The sequence below is a fragment of the Salmo trutta genome, chromosome 14, assembly GCF_901001165.1.
Source record: "Salmo trutta chromosome 14, fSalTru1.1, whole genome shotgun sequence".
Taxonomy (NCBI): domain Eukaryota; kingdom Metazoa; phylum Chordata; class Actinopteri; order Salmoniformes; family Salmonidae; genus Salmo; species Salmo trutta.
In genome coordinates, this window is record NC_042970.1 from 84956048 (window position 1) to 84975404 (window position 19357).

Consider the following 19357-nt stretch of genomic DNA (forward strand, 5'->3'; position numbering starts at 1 on the left):
TAATATTTTAATATACATTATCTACTATGTTATGTTATGCTATAAGTTAGCATGTTATGTTATGTGTTACTGTCTTTAAGGTACATTCAGGTAGTTATGTTATGGATGTTATGGATGTAGTACTATGTTCAGGTAGTTATGTTATGGATGTTATGGATGTAGTACTATGTTCAGGTAGTTATGTTATGGATGTAATGGATGTAGTACTATGTTCAGGTAGTTATGTTATGGATGTAGTTCTATGTTAAGGTAGTTATGTTATGGATATTATGGATGTAGTACTATGTTCAGGTAGTTATGTTATGTATGTTATGGATGTAGTACTATGTTCAGGTAGTTATGTTATGGATGTTATGGATGTAGTACTATGTTCAGGTAGTTATGGATGTTATGGATGTAGTACTATGTTCAGGGTATGTTCTGTTATTTATTACTGTCAGAATGTCTGTTTCCAGGAAGCAACACAGTAACAGGACTGACACTAGTCGTCTATTTGGAGAGTCCCTGAATGAGTCAGATCTGGGTTCAAATACTACTCGATGTCATTGCAATTAGTTAATCTGGTCTTGACTGAGCTTGCCTAACGTAATTGAACCAATAGAATAGTGGCTACAGTACAAACCCTGCCCATACGACACTTCAGACAGGCTAGAAATGAAAGGCCCTGAAATGATTGAAATAGTATTTGATATGTATTTGATATGAGTACGGAGGGGGGGTGTCACGGTTATCGTCGGTGAAAGAGGACCAAAATGCAGCAGGTACGTGTATGCTCATTTTGAGATTTATTAACTTTCCAAAATGAATACAAAATAACAAACCACGAGAATGAACGAACAACCAACAAACAGTCTGGCAAAGCCTAGGGCTGAACACAGAACAATCACCCACAAACACAAACACACCCTCATATATGAGACTCTCAATCAAAGGCAGATAGACAACACCTGCCTTCAACTGAGAGTCCCAACCCCAATTCACCAGACATAGAAACAGACATACTAGACTCCACATAGAAATACCCAAACATAAACCAACACCCGGAATTACTAAAACCAACACCCTTAAATCAAACACACCACCCTGAACCACATCAAACAAATACCCTCTGTCACGCCCTGACCAAACTACAAACAATTAACCTTATATACTGGCCAGGACGTGACAGTACCCCCCCCTTAAAGGTGCTACCCCAGAAGCACCTTAAAAAAAAAAAAATAATAATAATAATAATAAATAAATACCCCCAAACAATACCCAAAAGAAAAATTCCCCCTTACTAAAGGGAGGGAAGGGAGGGTGGCTGCCGTCAACGACGGCACTGTGCTACACCACCCCTCCCCAACCCACCTATATTGGAGGCGGCTCAGGTTCTGACCGTTCCAGGCAGTCTGGGCAGTCTGGGCAGTCTGGGCAGTCTGGGCAGTCTGGGCAGTCTGGGCAGTCTGGGCAGTCTGGGCAGTCTGGGCAGTTCAGCGCAGTCTGCCCACTCCGGCAGTTCAGCGCAGTCTGGTCACTCCGGTAGTTCAGCGCAGTCTGGTCACTCCGGTAGTTCAGCGCAGTCTGGCCACTCCGGCAGTTCAGGGCAGTCTGGCCACTCCGGCAGTTCAGGGCAGTCTGGCCACTCCGGCAGTTCAGGGCAGTCTGGCCACTCCGGCAGTTCAGGGCAGTCTGGCCACTCCGGCAGTTCAGCGCAGTCTGGCCACTCCGGCAGTTCAGCGCAGTCTGGCCACTCCGGCAGTTCAGCGCAGTCTGGCCACTCCGGCAGTTCAGCGCAGTCTGGCCACTCCGGCAGTTCAGCGCAGTCTGACCACTCCGGCAGTTCAGCGCAGTCTGACCACTCCGGCAGTTCAGCGCAGTCTGACCACTCCGGCGACTGTTGACTGGCGGGCAGCTCCGACGACTGTTGACTGACGGGCAGCTCCGACGACTGTTGACTGGCGGGCAGCTCCGACGACTGTTGACTGGCGGGCAGCTCCGACGACTGTTGACTGGCGGGCAGCTCCGACGACTGTTGACTGGCGGGCAGCTCCGACGACTGTTGACTGGCGGGCAGCTCCGACGACTGTTGACTGGCGAGGCTGGGTTTACGCACTTGCCGTTTAGTGCGGGGAGCGGGAACAGGACGAGTCGGACTGGGTGGACGCACTTCCGGGTCCGCACGAGAGACAGGAGCTGGAAACCCAGGGCTATGGAGGCGCACAGCCGGTCTAGATCTTACCTCCTGCACAACCCGCCTTGGCTCGATGGAACTAGTAGCCCTGCACGAGCGGAGTGCTCGTACAGAGCAGACTGGGCTGTGCAGGGGCTTGATGGTAGCCGTGCGTAGAGCGGGAGTTGGGTAGCCTGGTCCTCGGAGGCGTACCGGCGACCAGATGCGCTGCGCAGGCATCCTCCTACCAGGCTGGATGCCCGCTCTAGCACGGCACCTGCGAGGGGCTGGAATAACTCGCACCGGACTGTGCGTGCGTATGGGTGAGATAGTGCGCTTCTCAGCGAAACATAGCGCTCTCCACCCCATACGCTCCTCCATATAACCACGGGTAGCTATCTTCCGGCTCTTCTTTCGCCTAGCCAAACTACCCGTGTGCCCCCCCAAAAAAATGTCTTGGGGGTGCCTCTCGTGCTTCTCCCTCAGCGCGTCTCTGGCCTCGTACCACCGCCTCTCTGCCTTGGCTGCTTCTATTTCCCACTGCGGGCGGCGATACTCCCCAGCCTGATGCCAAGGTCCGGCCCCGTCCAGAACTTCCTCCCAAGTCCACTTCTCCCGCCAGTCCAACTCGTAATTCCTCCGCTCCTTCCTCTGCTGCTTGGTCCTTTGGTGGTGGGTGATTCTGTCACGGTTATCGTCGGTGAAAGAGGACCAAAATGCAGCAGGTACGTGTATGCTCATTTTGAGATTTATTAACTTTCCAAAATGAATACAAAATAACAAACCACGAGAATGAACGAACAACCAACAAACAGTCTGGCAAAGCCTAGGGCTGAACACAGAACAATCACCCACAAACACAAACACACCCTCATATATGAGACTCTCAATCAAAGGCAGATAGACAACACCTGCCTTCAACTGAGAGTCCCAACCCCAATTCACCAGACATAGAAACAGACATACTAGACTCCACATAGAAATACCCAAACATAAACCAACACCCGGAATTACTAAAACCAACACCCTTAAATCAAACACACCACCCTGAACCACATCAAACAAATACCCTCTGTCACGCCCTGACCAAACTACAAACAATTAACCTTATATACTGGCCAGGACGTGACAGGGGGTAGAGAGAGAGGGAGGAGGGGGAGAGAGACAGAGGGTGTGTGTGTGAGAGAGAGAGAGGGGGGGGAGACAGAACGCTACCGACAAAAACATGAGAATGAAATATACAGAGAATGAGGGGAAGAGAATACCTACACTCTTAGAAAACAGGCTTCCAAAAGGGTTCTTTGGCTGTCCCCATAGAAAAAAAAATGTTTTTGTTTAATGTAGAACTCTTTTGGGTTCTATGTAGAACCCTCTGCTGTAAGGGTTTTACATGGAACCCAAAAGAGTTCTACATGTAACCAAAAAGGGTTCTTCAAAGGGTTCTCCTATGGGGACAGTCGAATAACCCTTTTTGGTTCTAGATAGCACCTTTTTTTCTAAGAGCCAGTTGCACAACAATGCATTCAACCGAAATGTGTCTTCCGTGTTTAACTCAACCCCTGTGAATCAGAGAGGTGCAGGGAGCTGCCTTAAATCTACATCCACGTCTCTGGAGGGAAAGAGAGGGTGGTAAAGAGTAAGAAAGAGATAGAGGGGTCAAGAAAGAGGAAAAAGGAGAGACAGACCGACAGAAAAAAATGTAGAATGAGAGAAAGAGAAAGAGAGAAGAAGAAATGAAGAGAGAGAGAAACTGACACGGTGTCAATTGTTGAAGGGAGGTAGTGTGTGTGTGTGTGTGTGTGTGTGTGTGTCATAAAGACCTTCAGTGTGTGTGAGGCCTGCTTTCTGACTGAAATTGTCAGTCATGATCTCACCTCACAAACACACACACACACACACACACACACACACACACACACACACACACACACACACACACACACACACACACACACACACACACACACACACACACACACACACACAAGCACACGCACACACATACACGCACACACACCACAGGAAACAAAGCTGCCAGATGACAAACACAGCTTTTTGTAAAGCCATACAGCCTTCAGAAAGTATTCACACCACTTGACTTTTTCCACGTTTAATGTTTGTGTTACAAAGCCTGAACTTAACATGGATTACATGTAGAGGTTGTGTCACTTATCTACACACAATATCCATAACGTCAAAGAGGAATGTTGCTTGTAGATCATTTTCGAAATTAATTTAAAAAATGAAAAGTCATTAGTTATTCAACCCCTTTGTTATGTTAAGCCTACATAAGTTCAGGAGTAAAAATGTGCTTAACAAGTCACATAGTAAGTTGCATGGACTCATTCTGTGTTCAGTGATAAACATGAATTATCATGAGGATGTGGCTGGAGACACTTTTCTTCTTAAACGTCCAAAATCTTGACAACTTTACTAGTGACATGCAAAACATAATGAAACAAATACCAAAATATAGTTTTTGAGTCATATTTCCTTTTATGTTTAGTAACCTAGCTATAATATCTCTGTCTTCTCTCCTATTCTTCAGTTTAGTAACCTAGCTATAATATCTCTGTCTTCTCTACTATACTTCAGTTTAGTAACCTAGCTATAATATCCCTGTCTTCTCTCCTATCCTTCAGTTTAGTAATCTAGTTATAATATCTCTGTCTTCTCTACTGTACTTCAGTTTAGTATACTAGTTATAATATCTCTGTCTTCTCTCCTATCCTTCAGTTTAGTATACTAGTTATAATATCTCTGTCTTCTCTCCTATCCTTCAGTTTAGTAACCTAGCTATAATATCTCTGTCTTCTCTCCTATCCTTCAGTTTAGTAACCTAGCTATAATATCTCTGTCTTCTCTACTATTCTTCAGTTTAGTAACCTAGCTATAATATCTCTGTCTTCTCTCCTATTCTTCAGGTTAGTAATCTAGCTATAATATCTCTGTCTTCTCTACTATACTTCAGTTTAGTAACCCAGCTATAATATCTCTGTCTTCTCTCCTATTCTTCAGTTTAGTAACCCAGCTATAATATCTCTGTCTTCTCTCCTATACTTCAGTTTAGTAACCCAGCTATAATATCTCTGTCTTCTGTACTATACTTCAGTTTAGTAACCTAGCTATAATATCTCTACCACTACTACTAGTACTACTGCTATACCACTACTACTAGTACTACTTCTATACTCCTACTACTATTACTTCTGTACTCCTACTACTACTCCTTCTATACTGCCACTACTACTACTACTATCACTACTACTACTCCCACTAATAATAACACAGCCCTTTTTAAGCTAACCCTTATTCATGACTCCAATTCAATTGCATTACATTGATCTATTGGACTTCCCCTTTAGCTGAAACACGCATCCTGTATGCAACAAGACACTAAAGTACTACTGCAAAAAAACCTCTTAGAGATTTACCAATGAACTCCCACAGCTGTAATCACTGCCAAATGTGTTTCCAACATGTATTGACCCATGTATTGACCTATGTATTGACTTACCTTATCAATGTATATTAGTGTTTTTTTTTAATCAATTACAATTTTTTTGTAGAATTTTCTTCCACTTTGATATTACAGAGTATTTTGTGTAGATTGTTTATTTATTTATTTTTGCCCATTTTAATCCCACTTTGTAGCACAATAAAATGTGAAGAAATCAAAAGGGGTGAATACTCATGATTATTAACCAGAGGTGACAATATCTCTCTAAATACAGTATATCAGAATATTACACAAATAATAATGGTGTTATATTCATAAATTCATCAGCATAATTTGTAAATGAATTAAAATAGAGCAAAATTCCAATGTAGCTCTTGAGTCTTTGTTCTCAAAACAATTAATACAGAGAACCTAACCCCTGCCTCCAACATGACAATTCTGAAGTGACTAATTATCAACTTTTAACAACTATAGAATGCATAGTAATTAGTGGATCTTGTAAATTAGCTATTGAATGAAGTTCCATAAACCAAATGCGAATTATTAACTTGAATGTGAAATCAACCAAACGCAGCATCTCTTCGCTGCAGTCGCTGAAGGCCACATCTCAACCCTCTGGTTTAGCTGTTTCCCAGAACCTTTTCCCGTCACCAAAGGCAAGTCTATAATCCGGAATGCCTTTCCAGTCGGTACGGGTTATTAAATGTGTGAACTACGATAAAATAAACGTTTAAATACACATTTTCCGAAGCTCACTCCCTAGTCCACATAATCAGTAGTAGTTGCCAATCGAGAAAACCGCGTAATCCTAGATGGCAGCGCACCTTTAAAAACAGATTAACACATAATCCCCGATCGCAGCCTACCTTTAGTGACAGATTACCGCGTAATCCCAGATGGCAGCGCACCTTTAGGGACAGATTAACGCATAATCCCAGATGGCAGTGAAACTTTAGGGAGATATGGAGTGAATTTAGTCAACTCAGGAAAGTAGGCAATAGTGATTATACTACTAGTAAGCCCCAAGGGCCCACAGTAGCCTATGGAATAGAGTGCCATTTGGGATGCACAAATTTAAAGAAAAAAATATTTTTGAATCCCAACGAGGTCCAGCGTACTGTGGTATAGACAGGGATGGGAATGAAGCTAGTCCAAGGCTAGTACTTTTCAGACCGGGCTAGTAGAAAATTTGCCAAACTAGCCCGTCTGTGACGTTTTGTATGTTCAAATATTTCATGGCACATATTTTGGACCCATGCTAGTAATAATCTACCAGCCGGGCTGACAAGTGCCCGAAATCCATATTTTTTTTTTTACATATATTTGTATTTTATTTAACTAGGCAAGTCAGTTAAGAACAAATTGTTATTTACAATGACAGCCTAGGAACAGTGGGTTAACTGCCTGTTCAGGGGCAGAACGACAGATTTTTACCTTGTCAGCTCAGGGATTCAATCTAGCAACCTTTCGGTTAATAGTCCAATGCTCTAACCACTAGGCTTCCTGCCTCCCCAGGTAGCCTAGTGGTCTGACCTACTCGGGTTGGGGATATCTTTCTCATGGGAGAGCTTCTCCTGCTGAGATAATTCTTTGATTAGGTAAAAGTCCAGCTGAAACTGTTTGGGGTTGCCCTGTACCAATACTGTTCCATTAGCTGACTCAGAGTCCTCGTTGTCTAGTATCCTGAGTTTCCACCCCTCGGTTACACTTAACAGAGGGGTAGTGTGTTAATATAGCACTGTGCCATGCCAGGGGATGGTCTGTGTGGAGGATGAGGTTACTGATGTTCCTGTTTTTATACTAGTCAGCAAAAAGTGTCTCTTGATTTTCCATAAGGAGCTTCATTTTGTGATCTTTTCTTGCCTTATCATTTTTTACATACACAGGGTACTGTATTTTAACAACCTCTGAACAGCGGGAGGCAGCTTCTAAGGCCTCTCCATTTGGTTGGAGTGGAGTGTTCCACTCTCCTGCCATTGTTGGGCTAAAGGGCTTTGACACCTCTCACTTGACACCTCAGTACTAATTAAAGTTGTATCAAGCTTGGTAGCCTTAATTTAGCATTCAGTCCTTATAAAGTAATGTAATGTAATGTATTTTTCTTCTTGGCTTTTGGAAATAAACATAGCTTCAGACTAAACATTACTCACTCAGTTCCAGGTTGGATGGTGTTTTCAGGTTTCTGTTGTTTTCCAGAGCATTTGCTGTATAGCTTTGGAATAATAATCTTTGGTAGTTGTAAGCCTTCCAGGTGATTCTGTAATTTCGTCCAAAATCAGGTTGTAGGTTTTGGGTTTTGATTTAGAGTGAAGGTTATGTTGTAGAGGGTAGCATCCTGTATATGTCCCTGAAAAAAAATCCAAGTTTATCTAACTCTAAATCAATATTTTTTTAAGAACATGCTGAAAAATGCAGGATCCCACCTGCTCAAGACCTTTCTCTGTCAATTCTCGTCAATTCTCGTCAATTCTCGTCTCTCTCTCTCTCTCTCTCTCTCTCTCTCTCTCTCTATCTCTCTCTCTCTCTCCCCCCTTCCCTCTACTCACAGGTATTCATTTCAGTTTACTGGGGAACCTAGAGGCCAGAGATTGCGGCCTGGGCTTCATAGCCAAAACAAGAACACTGTGTGTTGATATAGATGAGTGTAAAGAGTGGGACAGTACCCCACCCTGTGGAAGTAATACCACACGTTACAACACACAGGGGAGCTTCTACTGTCAGTGTCAACCTGGGTTCATATCCACAATGACTGTCAACTTCACCCCTCCCAATGGGGATTCTAAGGGTGAGTATTCAAATGTGTGTGTGTGTGTGCGTGTGCGTGTGTGTGTGTGTGTGTGTGTGTGTGTGTGTGTGTGTGTGTGTGTGTGTGTGTGTGTGTGTGTGTGTGTGTGTGTGAATGTTACATGTCGAGGGAACAAACCGTTACTTGTTCAGAGTCCTCTTATCTGTACAATGTTGAGAGTTTATAGAGAATGTTAATAATCATCAACTTACTCTATGTGTAGGTGGGGAGGGGGGTGATAATTATGTTATTCTATGTGTAGGTGGGGAGGGGGGTGATAATTATGTTATTCTATGTGTAGGTGGGGAGGGGGGTGGATAATGATATTATTCTATGTGTAGGTGGGGAGGGGGGTGATAATGATATTATTCTATGTGTAGGTGGGGAGGGGGGGTGATAATTATGTTATTCTATGTGTAGGTGGGGAGGGGGTGATAATGATATTATTCTATGTGTAGGTGGGGAGGGGGGTGATAATGATATTATTCTATGTGTAGGTGGGGAGGGGGGTGGATAATGATATTATTCTATGTGTAGGTGGGGAGGGGGGTGGATAATGATATTATTCTATTTGTAGGTGGGGAGGGGGGTGGATAATGATATTATTCTATGTGTAGGTGGGGAGGGGGGTGAAAATGATATTATTCTATGTGTAGGTGGGGAGGGGGGTGGATAATGATATTATTCTATGTGTAGGTGGGGAGGGGGGTGGATAATGATATTATTCTATTTGTAGGTGGGGAGGGGGGTGGATAATGATATTATTCTATGTGTAGGTGGGGAGGGGGGGTGATAATAATATTATTCTATGTGTAGGTGGGGAGGGGGTGATAATGATATTATTCTATGTGTAGGTGTGGAGGGGGGTGGATAATGATATTATTCTATGTGTAGGTGGGGAGGGGGGTGGATAATGATATTATTCTATGTGTAGGTGGGGAGGGGGGTGATAATGATATTATTCTATGTGTAGGTGGGGAGGGGGGTGATAATGATATTATTCTATGTGTAGGTGGGGAGGGGGGTGATAATGATATTATTCTATGTGTAGGTGGGGAGGGGAGTGATCTTGATATTATTCTATGTGTAGGTGGGGAGGGGGGTTATAATGATATTATTCTATGTGTAGCTGGGGAGGGGGGTGATCATGATATTATTCTATGTGTAGGTGGGGGGGGGGTGATAATGATATTATTCTATGTGTAGCTGGGGAGGGGGGTGATCATGATATTATTCTATGTGTAGGTGGGGGGGGGGGTGGATAATGATTTTATTTTTATGTGTAGGTGGGGATGGTGTGATAATGATATTATTCTATATAAATTATGTTAAATTAGCTGCGTTAGTTGTGGAATACACACTGTCTTGAGGTCCTGGAGGAGAGGTTAAGGAATCAATGGAGGGAGAGGTTAGGGAATCACTGGAGGACAGGTTAGGGAATCACTGGAGGAGAGATTAGGGAATCACTGGAGGACAGGTTAGGGAATCAATGGAGGAGAGGTTAGGGAATCACTGGAGGACAGGTTAGGGAATCACTGGAGGAGAGATTAGGGAATCACTGGAGGACAGGTTAGGGATTCACTGCTCTGTCACCATGTTTCCATCTCTCTACAGACCTCAATGAGTGCCAGGGGGAACTACGTGTTTGTACCAGTAACGCCATTTGCCTCAACACCATCGGGAGCTTCAACTGCCAATGCGAACCTGGTTTCAGATTCTCTGCTTATGCTGGACACTGTGAAGGTTAATCCAACAGGAGGGTACCATTATGTGTGTGTCTTCTCTTGAATGATTGACTGCTTCTGCTGGAAACATCACTTCATACTGTCTATATTTTTTGTATGATTGAGGACAAAACAGAGTGAATCTCTCTCTCTCTCTCTCTCTCTCTCTCTCTCTCTCTCTCTCTCTCTCTCTCTCTCTCTCTCTCTCTCTCTCTCTAGTGTAGCAACAGCTATGAATGCCCCGTTATCACCTACTGTACAAATACCATGATATTATTCTATGTAAGTTGTGTCAATGTGATTATATGTATTGATGTATTCATGTAGAAGAAATAGCAACAGCCGTGTGAGAGGCTCGGGGGTGTGTGTGTGTGTGTGTGTGTGTGTGTGTGTGTGTGTGTGTGTGTGTGTGTGTGTGTGTGTGTATGTGTATGTGTGTGTGTGTGTGTGTGTGTGTGTGTGTGTGTGTGTGTGTGTGTGTGTGTGTGTGTGTGTGATGCGTGGGTCTCAGCTTAGCTTGTGTGTGTGTGTGTCAACTACAGATGAGGATGAGTGTGTGTGGGTTCCCTCGGTGCACGACCCTCTGGGCATGTGCACAAACACACCTGGTCGATACACCTGTCTGTCAGGGTTTAGTAACCACGGTAACAGCACTGCACCTGGCACAGATGAGACGGCTGAGGCCATGCTAGCCCTGACCTCTGACCTCTAACCCCCGATTCCTGACCTCTAACCCCATGACCCCTATCTTTTGGCCGCATTCCAATCCAGTCATCTGCCTGAACTCACAGCTGTACCCATCACATTACATAGCAGCAATCTGATGCCTGACTGAGCTGTAAGTCCAGAACAGACTGTGGGAGGAGCACAGTACTACATAGAGCCATGACTACATGGAACTCTATTCCACATCAAGTAACTGATGCCAATATTAAAATTAGATTAAAAAAATACACCTTATGGAACAGCGGGGACTGTGAAGCAACACAAACATAGACAAATGCATATAAACACAAGATAACATGTGTTGTAGATAAGTGGTAGAAGAAAGAGCAAGAGGCCTGAGGGCACACACTTAATATGCTGTGAAATCTGTTATTAATATTTTGTAATGTTTTTAAAATTGCCTTAATTTTGCTGGAAGAGGAAGAGTAGCTGCTGACTTGACAGGAACTAATGGGGATACAGAATAAAAACAAATACAAATACAGCGACGTAGCACGCAGCCATTGCTTGAAGCAATGCAACAACTGCATTGTAGTCCGGCTTGAACGTGACCCCGTACCCTAAACCAGTTTGAACTGTGACCCCACCACATCGTCTTGCATGCGGCAGAACTAAGACTCGGGGTGCATCCCAATAATCTCTCCTTTCTCGTGAAGAGTACACTTGTTCACTTTCCTTCACTGAACTCACACTAGCATGCCTCCACCAATCAAATGCTTTTAGATTTGAAGTAGTGAACGAGTGTACACTTCAGAAGAAAGGAGAGACTAGTGGCCTCAAGGGTGGAATGTTTCTTAATAATTTTCATAATTTCATAATTAATCAACTTTTTTATAATTTTTTATGCCAAAAATCCAGTGTTTCTATTTTAAACGTTTTTGTTATATTACACTCTATTGTGATATATAGAAAGTGTATAGAAATTGTGATGTATAGAAAGATGTATAGAAATGGTATACAATTCTATATCTGACATGGTACAGGTGTCTTATATTTAGACAGTCAAACAGCGATGGATATCTCAGAAAAAAGGATGTCGAGGAAATATATTACATTTTAAGTGAGGTCCTCCGGACCAGGTTGAAGACCTAATGCAGCCCACTTGGCAAAATGAGTTTGACCCCCTGAACTAGACTGTTAGAGAGTTCACTACCCTCACTGATCCCCATGCTACTTCCTCAAACAGAGGTTACTGTTGTGCAAACCGCCCCATAAGGACAGGTCTAGGTTCAGTTGTACTGTGTAAGCCTGGATAATGATGATCAGTAAGGGACTATATAAACTGATCTGAGTGTGGTGCTTATATTACAGTAGGGACTTTCCTCTGTTGCTGTAGATACGGTTATGCCACTGGCAGCTTCCTCTTTCTAGTGTTAAGGCCCAAATGACACCCTATTCCCTATATAGTGCACTACATTAGACCAGGGCCCTATTCCCTATATAGTGCACTACATTATACCAGGGCCCATAGAGCACTATATAATAGGGTGTCATTTGGGATGCGTACTAGGATGGTTACAATGGTAACATTTCATCACTGGTGTGCTGTGGGTTTCTGGGTGTTTTAATCTCCACCTCAACTTCCTCTCTGTTTCATGTCTTCGTTTGTATCTTAGTTAGTTGGTATCTGATGGTAAACATGGTTACCCATGGCAACAACTTGGATCTACTATGAGCATGATAAGGATGTGGCAGTTTTCATTTGTATGTGTTGTGTTGTGGTGTGTATTGTGATGTGTTGTACTGGTATTTATTAAGGATCCCCATTAGTTCCAGCCAAGGCAGCAGCTACACTTCCTGTGGTCCAGCAACATTAAAGCAGTTTAAAAACATTACAAAACATTCACAACAGATTTCACAACACACTAAGTGTTGCCCTCAGGCCCCTACTCCACTACCACATATCTACAACACAAAATCCATGTGCACGTGTGTGTATAGTGCGTATGTTATTGTGTGTATGCGTGTGTGTGCTTATGTTTGTGTTGCTTCACAGTTTCGCTCTTCCATAAGTTTTATTTTTATCTGTTTTTTAAATCTAATTTTACTGTTTGCATTAGTTACTTGATGTGGAATAGAGTTCCATGTAGTCATGGCTCTATGTAGTACTGTGCGCCTCCAATTGTCTGTTCTGGACTTGGGGACAGTGAAGAGACCTCTGGTGGCATGTCTTGTGGGGTATGCATGGGTGTACGAGCTTTGTGCCAGTAGTTCAAACAGATGGCTCGGTGCTTTCAAAATATCCATTCATCTCATAAATACAAGTATTGAGGAAGTCAATCTCTCCTCCACTTTGAGCCAGGAAGGTTTGACACACATATTATTAGTGTTAGCTCTCTGTGTACTTAGAAGGGATTTTCCTTGCCACACATTTTGTAACTAACTGCAACTCTTTGTTAAGTGTTGCAGTCATTTCAGTCACTGTAGTAGCTGACATATATAGTGTTGAGTCATCCTCATGCATAGACACACTGGCTTTACTCAAAAGTATGTCAACTGCTCGGCCTCCGACCACAAGGCACTACAGAGGGGAGTGAGTACGGCCCAGTACATTACTGGGACCAAGCTTCCTGCCATCCAGGACCTCTATACCAGGCGGTGTCAGAGGAAGGCCCTAAAAATTGTCAAAGACTCCAGCCACCCTAGTCATGGACTGTTCTCTCTGCTACCGCACGGCAAGTGGTACCGGAGCACCAAGTCTGGGTCCAAGAGGCTTCTAAACAGCTTCTTCCCCAAGCCGTAAGACTACTGAACATCTAATCAAATGGCTACCCAGACTATTTGCATTGCCCCCCCCCCTTTTACACTGCTACTACTCTTTGTTCTAATCTATGAATAGTCACTTTAATTTACCTCCCTCAATTACCTCGACTAACCGGTGCCCCCGCACATTGAGTCTATACCGGTGCCCCCTGTATATAGCCTTGCTATTGTTATTTCACTGCTGCTCTTTAATTATTTATTACTTTTATTTCTTATTCATATTTTTGTTAGGTATTTTTTTATAAAAAATGTTTAAACAGCATTGTTGGTTAGGTCTTGTAAGTAAGCATTTCACTGTAAGGTCTACTACACCTGTTGTATTGTGTGACAAATAACATTTGATTTGATGTCATTAGTAAACATTTTAAAAAGTAAGGGGCCTAGAATTCCTGATTCTACCTGGATTATGTTCTAGAGGCTTCCATTAAAGAACACCCTCTGTGTTCTGTTAGACAGGTAACTCTTTATCCACAATATAGCAGGGGGTGTAAAGCCATAACACTTATGTTTTTCCAACAACAGACTATGATCAATAATGTCAAAAGCCACACTGAAGTCTAACAAAACAGCCCCTACAATCTTTCTATCATCAATTTCTCTCAGCCAATCATCAGTCATTTGTGTAAGTGCTGTGCTTATTGAATGTTCTTCCCTGTAAGCGTGCTGAAAGTCTGTTGTCAATTTGTTTACTGTAAAAACGCATTGTATCTGGTCAAACACCATTTTTTTCAAAAGTTAACAAAGGGTTGGTAACAGGCTGATTGGTCGGCCTTTTGAAGGGGGCTTTACTATTCTTAATAAGCGGAAAGACTTTTGCTTCCCTCCAGGCCTGAGGGCACACTTTCTAGTAGGCTTAAATGTATTATAATAAATTATTATAAATGTTGTACATTCTTATGGAATTGGAAGGCTGGTAATGCTTATACATTCTTATAAATGTTGATAAATGTTTACAATATAGTTGTTAAGAGTTTATAAATCGTTAAAAGGTTTATTGATGATAGTTATTATCAAGTGTTACCATGGCCACCTCTATGTATATAATGAGATAATATAAGATGTGTTGTCAACATTTGCACTGCTTCTATCAAAAACAGCATTTATCAACAGGTTTTTTAGAAATCCCAGTTGGAAGTTTTCCCAGAATCAGAAGGGAATAAACAGGAAATCCAGATTCTCCAACAGGGATTGTCACTCATGGCTCCATCTTAAAACCATTGGTTCGTTTATCACTGGCCAACAAAATATAGTGTAGCAATCCTGACCTGGACTTAAACCTGGGTCCAGCAACTGTTAACCTAACACATTAGCCGTTACGCCAAGAGATCTGAACAGCTTGATGAGGTTGCTAGGTGTTGGGTTAAAGTTGTTTCAATAGTTGTATAGGTTTAGGAATAAAGTAGTAACAATGTACTGTACAGTTCTGCCATTGTAGAGGTCCTTAGGCTCACATCTAGGATCAAAATACAGTAAATTACTGTACAGTTCTGCCATGTTAGTGGTCCTTAGGCTCACATCTAGGATCAAAATACAGTAAATTACTGTACAGTTCAACAATGTTAGACGTCCTTAGGCACAGATCTAGGATCACAATACAGTAAATGTACTGTACAGTTCACCATGTTAGTGGTCCTTAGGAACAAATCTAGGATCAGAACACAGAAAATGACTGTACAGTTCAGCCATGTTATTGGTCCTTAGGCACAGATCTAGGATCAGAATACAGTAAATGACTGTACAGTTCAGTCATTGTAGAGGTTGTCCTTAGGCACAGATCTAGGATCAGAATACAGTAAATTACTGTACAGTTCAGTCATTGTAGAGGTTGTCCTTAGGCACAGATCTAGGATCAGAATACAGTAAATTACTGTACAGTTCAGTCATTGGAGAGGTTGTCCTTAGGCACAGATCTAGGATCAGAATACAGTAAATTACTGTACAGTTCAGTCATTGGAGAGGTTGTCCTTAGGCACAGATCTAGGATCAGCTTAGCCAAACCAAAACCTAACTTAAAGGGGCCATCCAGGATTGGTACATCCAGTTTTTTTACTTTTAAATTAGTGAATTATAGCCCTTGGTTCTTGAAGAATATAACTTAAAACTGCCTTGTGACCAGGTCAAATGTCGTTCCCCATCAGAACATTGAAGAATATTTACTTAAAACTGTCTTGTGACCAGGTCAACTGTCGGTCCCCATCAGAACATTGAAGAATATAACTTAAAACTGTCTTGTGACCAGGTCAACTGTCGTTCCCCATCAGAACATTGAAGAATATTTACTTAAAACTGTCTTGTGACCAGGTCAACTGTCGTTCTCCATCAGAACATTGTAGAAAATTTACTTAAAACTGTCTTGTGACCAGGTCAACTGTCGTTCCCCATCAGAACATTGAAGAATATTTACTTAAAACTGTCTTGTGAACAGGTCAACTGTCGTTCCCCATCAGAACCCCAAATATAAGCTTGTTTTACTCCATTGTTTGTACATGATGTAAAGGTTTAAAACATGGTTAAAACTATCATGTTGATCTCATGGATGTTCAGTCCTTGCATCCAGAGCTCCGTCTGTGATTTTGAGAGTGGTTAAATTCCTCCAGTCCCATCCCTCAGCTGTTAACCACAACAAGTGGTGGGATGACCGGTTTGTTGCTTTTTGGATCCCAGGCTGCCCCTTTAAGGTTCCAACCTAGACCTTGGTCTCAGCTTAACCATGGAGATAAAGTAGAGTCTTAAAATAATCTAAACAATGTCTACATTCAATGTTGTATGCTTTCTATACAGTAGATCCCTTCTCTAATGACTTCTGACCTACTTCACTTTCTATACAGTAGATCCCTTCTCTAATGTCATCTGTCCTACTTCACTTTCTATACAGTAGATCCCTTCTCTAATGTCTTCTGTCCTACTTCACTTTCTATACAGTAGATCCCTTCTCTAATGACTTCTGTCCTACTTCACTTTCTATACAGTAGATCCCTTCTCTAATGACTTCTGTCCTACTTCACTTTCTATACAGTAGATCCCTTCTCTAATGTATCTGTCCTACTTCACTTTCTATACAGTAGATCCCTTCTCTAATGACTTCTGTCCTACTTCACTTTCTATACAGTAGATCCCTTCTCTAATGTCTTCTGTCCTACTTCACTTTCTATACAGTAGATCCCTTCTCTAATGTCTTCTGTCCTACTTCACTTTCTATACAGTAGATCCCTTCTCTAATGACTTCTGTCCTACTTCACTTTCTATACAGTATATCCCTTCTCTAATGTCTTCTGTCCTACTTCACTTTCTATACAGTAGATCCCTTCTCTAATGACTTCTGTCCTACTTCACTTTCTATACAGTATATCCCTTCTCTAATGACTTCTGTCCTACTTCACTTTCTATACAGTATATCCCTTCTCTAATGTCTTCTGTCCTACTTCACTTTCTATACAGTAGATCCCTGTATTGGCAGCAACATGTAGATCAGTAGAATAGTAACAATCCCACATGCTTTTGTTGATTGGTTCCCTCTTGTTTGAACACTTTACACTGTGACATCAGAAAGAATACATTCTGGACCAATAACAGGCTTAGTATTACCAGTAGGCCTATATCCCATGGCTATCAGTAATTTATATATTGTATGTGTCCCAAATGCACCCTATTCCCTACAGTGAACTACTTTTGACTATTGGTGCTCTATATAGACTATTCAGAGAAGTCTGAGAGAGAGAGAGAGAGAGAGAGAACTGAGCAGTGAATGAGTAAACCTAATTCCCATGTCAAGAATAAGAGAGGGAACTAGAAAGAGACAAGTGGTATGTGAAGAGAATAATATACACTAATCAGAAGATGTGGAGAGAAAGAGAGGGGGAAGGAGAGATGATGAGAGAAAGAGAGGGGGAAGGAGAGATGATGAGAGAGAGAGAGGGGGAAGGAGAGATGATGAGAGAAAGAGAGAGTGAAGGAGAGATGATGAGAGAGAGAGGGGGAAGGAGAGATGATGAGAGAAAGAGAGGGAAGGAGAGATGATGAGAGAAAGAGAGGGGGAAGGAGAGATGATGAGAGAAAGAGAGGGGGAAGGAGAGATGAAAAGGAAGAAGAAAGAGGGAGAGAAAGATAAGAAGAAGAAGAAGAGAGAAAGGGGTGAATTAGAAAGAGTGAGAGAAGGAGAGAGAGAGGGAGAGAGAGAGATAAGGTGAAAAACAGAGAGGGGTAGTGTGAAACAGATAGAGGGAGAGTGTGAAATAAGAGAGAGAGAGAGAAAGAGAGGGAGAGGAAGGAAAGAGAGAGAGATAAGGTGAAAAACAGAGAGGGGGGAGGAGAGAAGAAGAGTTGAAACAGAAAAAGAGAACAAGGAGAGAGAGAGAGATAAGGGTGAAACAGAGAGAAAGGAGAAGAGTGTGAAACTAGAGAGGAGGCGTTCTCTAACAGAAAGAGGGAGAGGAGAGGAGAGCATTATAGTTGTTTTCTAACTCCATGTGGCTCACACTGAGAGTTGTCTCGCCAAAAGAGAGGGAATATTTTATTTATTTTTCTTCTGTTCATGTTATCACCGTGGACCATACAGAATAAAAACCTTGTTAAACTGGGATTTTCTTCAATCTGAATTCAACTGTAAAGCAGATTTAATCTCAGACTGATTCTTCTTGTGGGACTAGTTTTATTAGGATCCTACTAGTTGTCTGGTGTGGATATAATACCAGTCTGTCTTTGAGATGGGGACCAGAACTCTTCTACTTATTCTGGGTGAGTCTAACCTTGTATATCTTTGGAACCTGACTATCTGTGTGTTTGTGCGTACGTGTGTGTGTGTGTGTGTGTGTGTGTGTGTGTGTGTGTGTGTGTGTGTGTGTGTGTGTGTGTGTGTGTGTGTGTGTGTGTGTGTGTGTGTGTGTGTGTGTGTGTGTGTGCGTGTGTCTGTGTGTGTTGACAAATAGAAAGGTGTTATTTCATAATTCATTGTCAGTTAAACTTGAATTGTTACAGAATATTCCAACCATTTACCAACCATGAACCAACCATGGGTGTAGTGTGAATTTTACAACCCTATCTAAGACATGTGTAAACTACAAGACTATCTACAATTATGTACTGAACAAACACAATCCAGAGCATCCCAAACATGCTCAATGAGTGACATGTCTGGTGAGTATGCAGGCCATGGAAGAACTGGGACATTTTCAGTATAGTTCCTTGCAACATGGGGCAGTGCATTATCATGCTGAAACATGAGGTGATGGCGGCGGATGAATGGCACGACAATAGGCCTCAGGATCTCATCACGGTACCTCTGTGTATTCAAGTTGCCATCAATAAAATGCAATTGCGTTCGTCATCCCGGGCTTATGACTGCCCATACCATAACCCCACCACCACCATGGGGTACTGTGTTCACAATGTTGACATCAGACATCATCAAATTCTATAAAACTATGTTGGAGGCTTATAGTAGAGAAATTAACATTAAATTATCTGGCAATAGCTCTGTGGACATTCATAAAGTCAGCATGCCAATTGCGCACTCCCTCAAAACTTGAGAAATCTGTGGCATTGTGTTGTGTGACAAAACTGCACCTTTTAGAGTGGCCTTTTATTGTCCCCAGCACAAGGTGCACCTGTGTAATGATCATGCTGTTTAATCAGATTCTTCATATGCCACACCTGTCAGGTAGATAGATTATTATGGCAAAGGAGAAACGCTCACTAACAAGGATGTAAACAAATTTGTGCACAAAATTTGAGAGACAAAATCTTTTTGT

At 42.3% G+C, this 19357-nt stretch overlaps 2 protein-coding genes across 3 annotated transcripts in view; both read left to right on the forward strand.

The window, feature by feature from the left end:
* Positions 1-19357, forward strand: part of LOC115147752 (CD97 antigen-like) — a 101129-nt gene that overhangs the window by 36768 nt on the left and 45004 nt on the right. For both annotated transcript variants that reach the window (XR_003866490.1, XR_003866489.1), the window contains 2 exons: positions 8161-8397; positions 10012-10140. The gene's annotated coding sequence lies outside the window, so the exon portion shown is untranslated. The remainder of the gene's footprint in view (positions 1-8160; positions 8398-10011; positions 10141-19357) is intronic.
* LOC115147751 (CD97 antigen) overlaps positions 18005-19357 on the forward strand; it is a 132367-nt gene continuing 131014 nt past the window's right edge. The window contains exon 1 of the mRNA XM_029690045.1: positions 18005-18344. Within this exon, the coding sequence (XP_029545905.1) occupies positions 18314-18344 (31 nt within the window). The 5' untranslated portion in view covers positions 18005-18313. The remainder of the gene's footprint in view (positions 18345-19357) is intronic.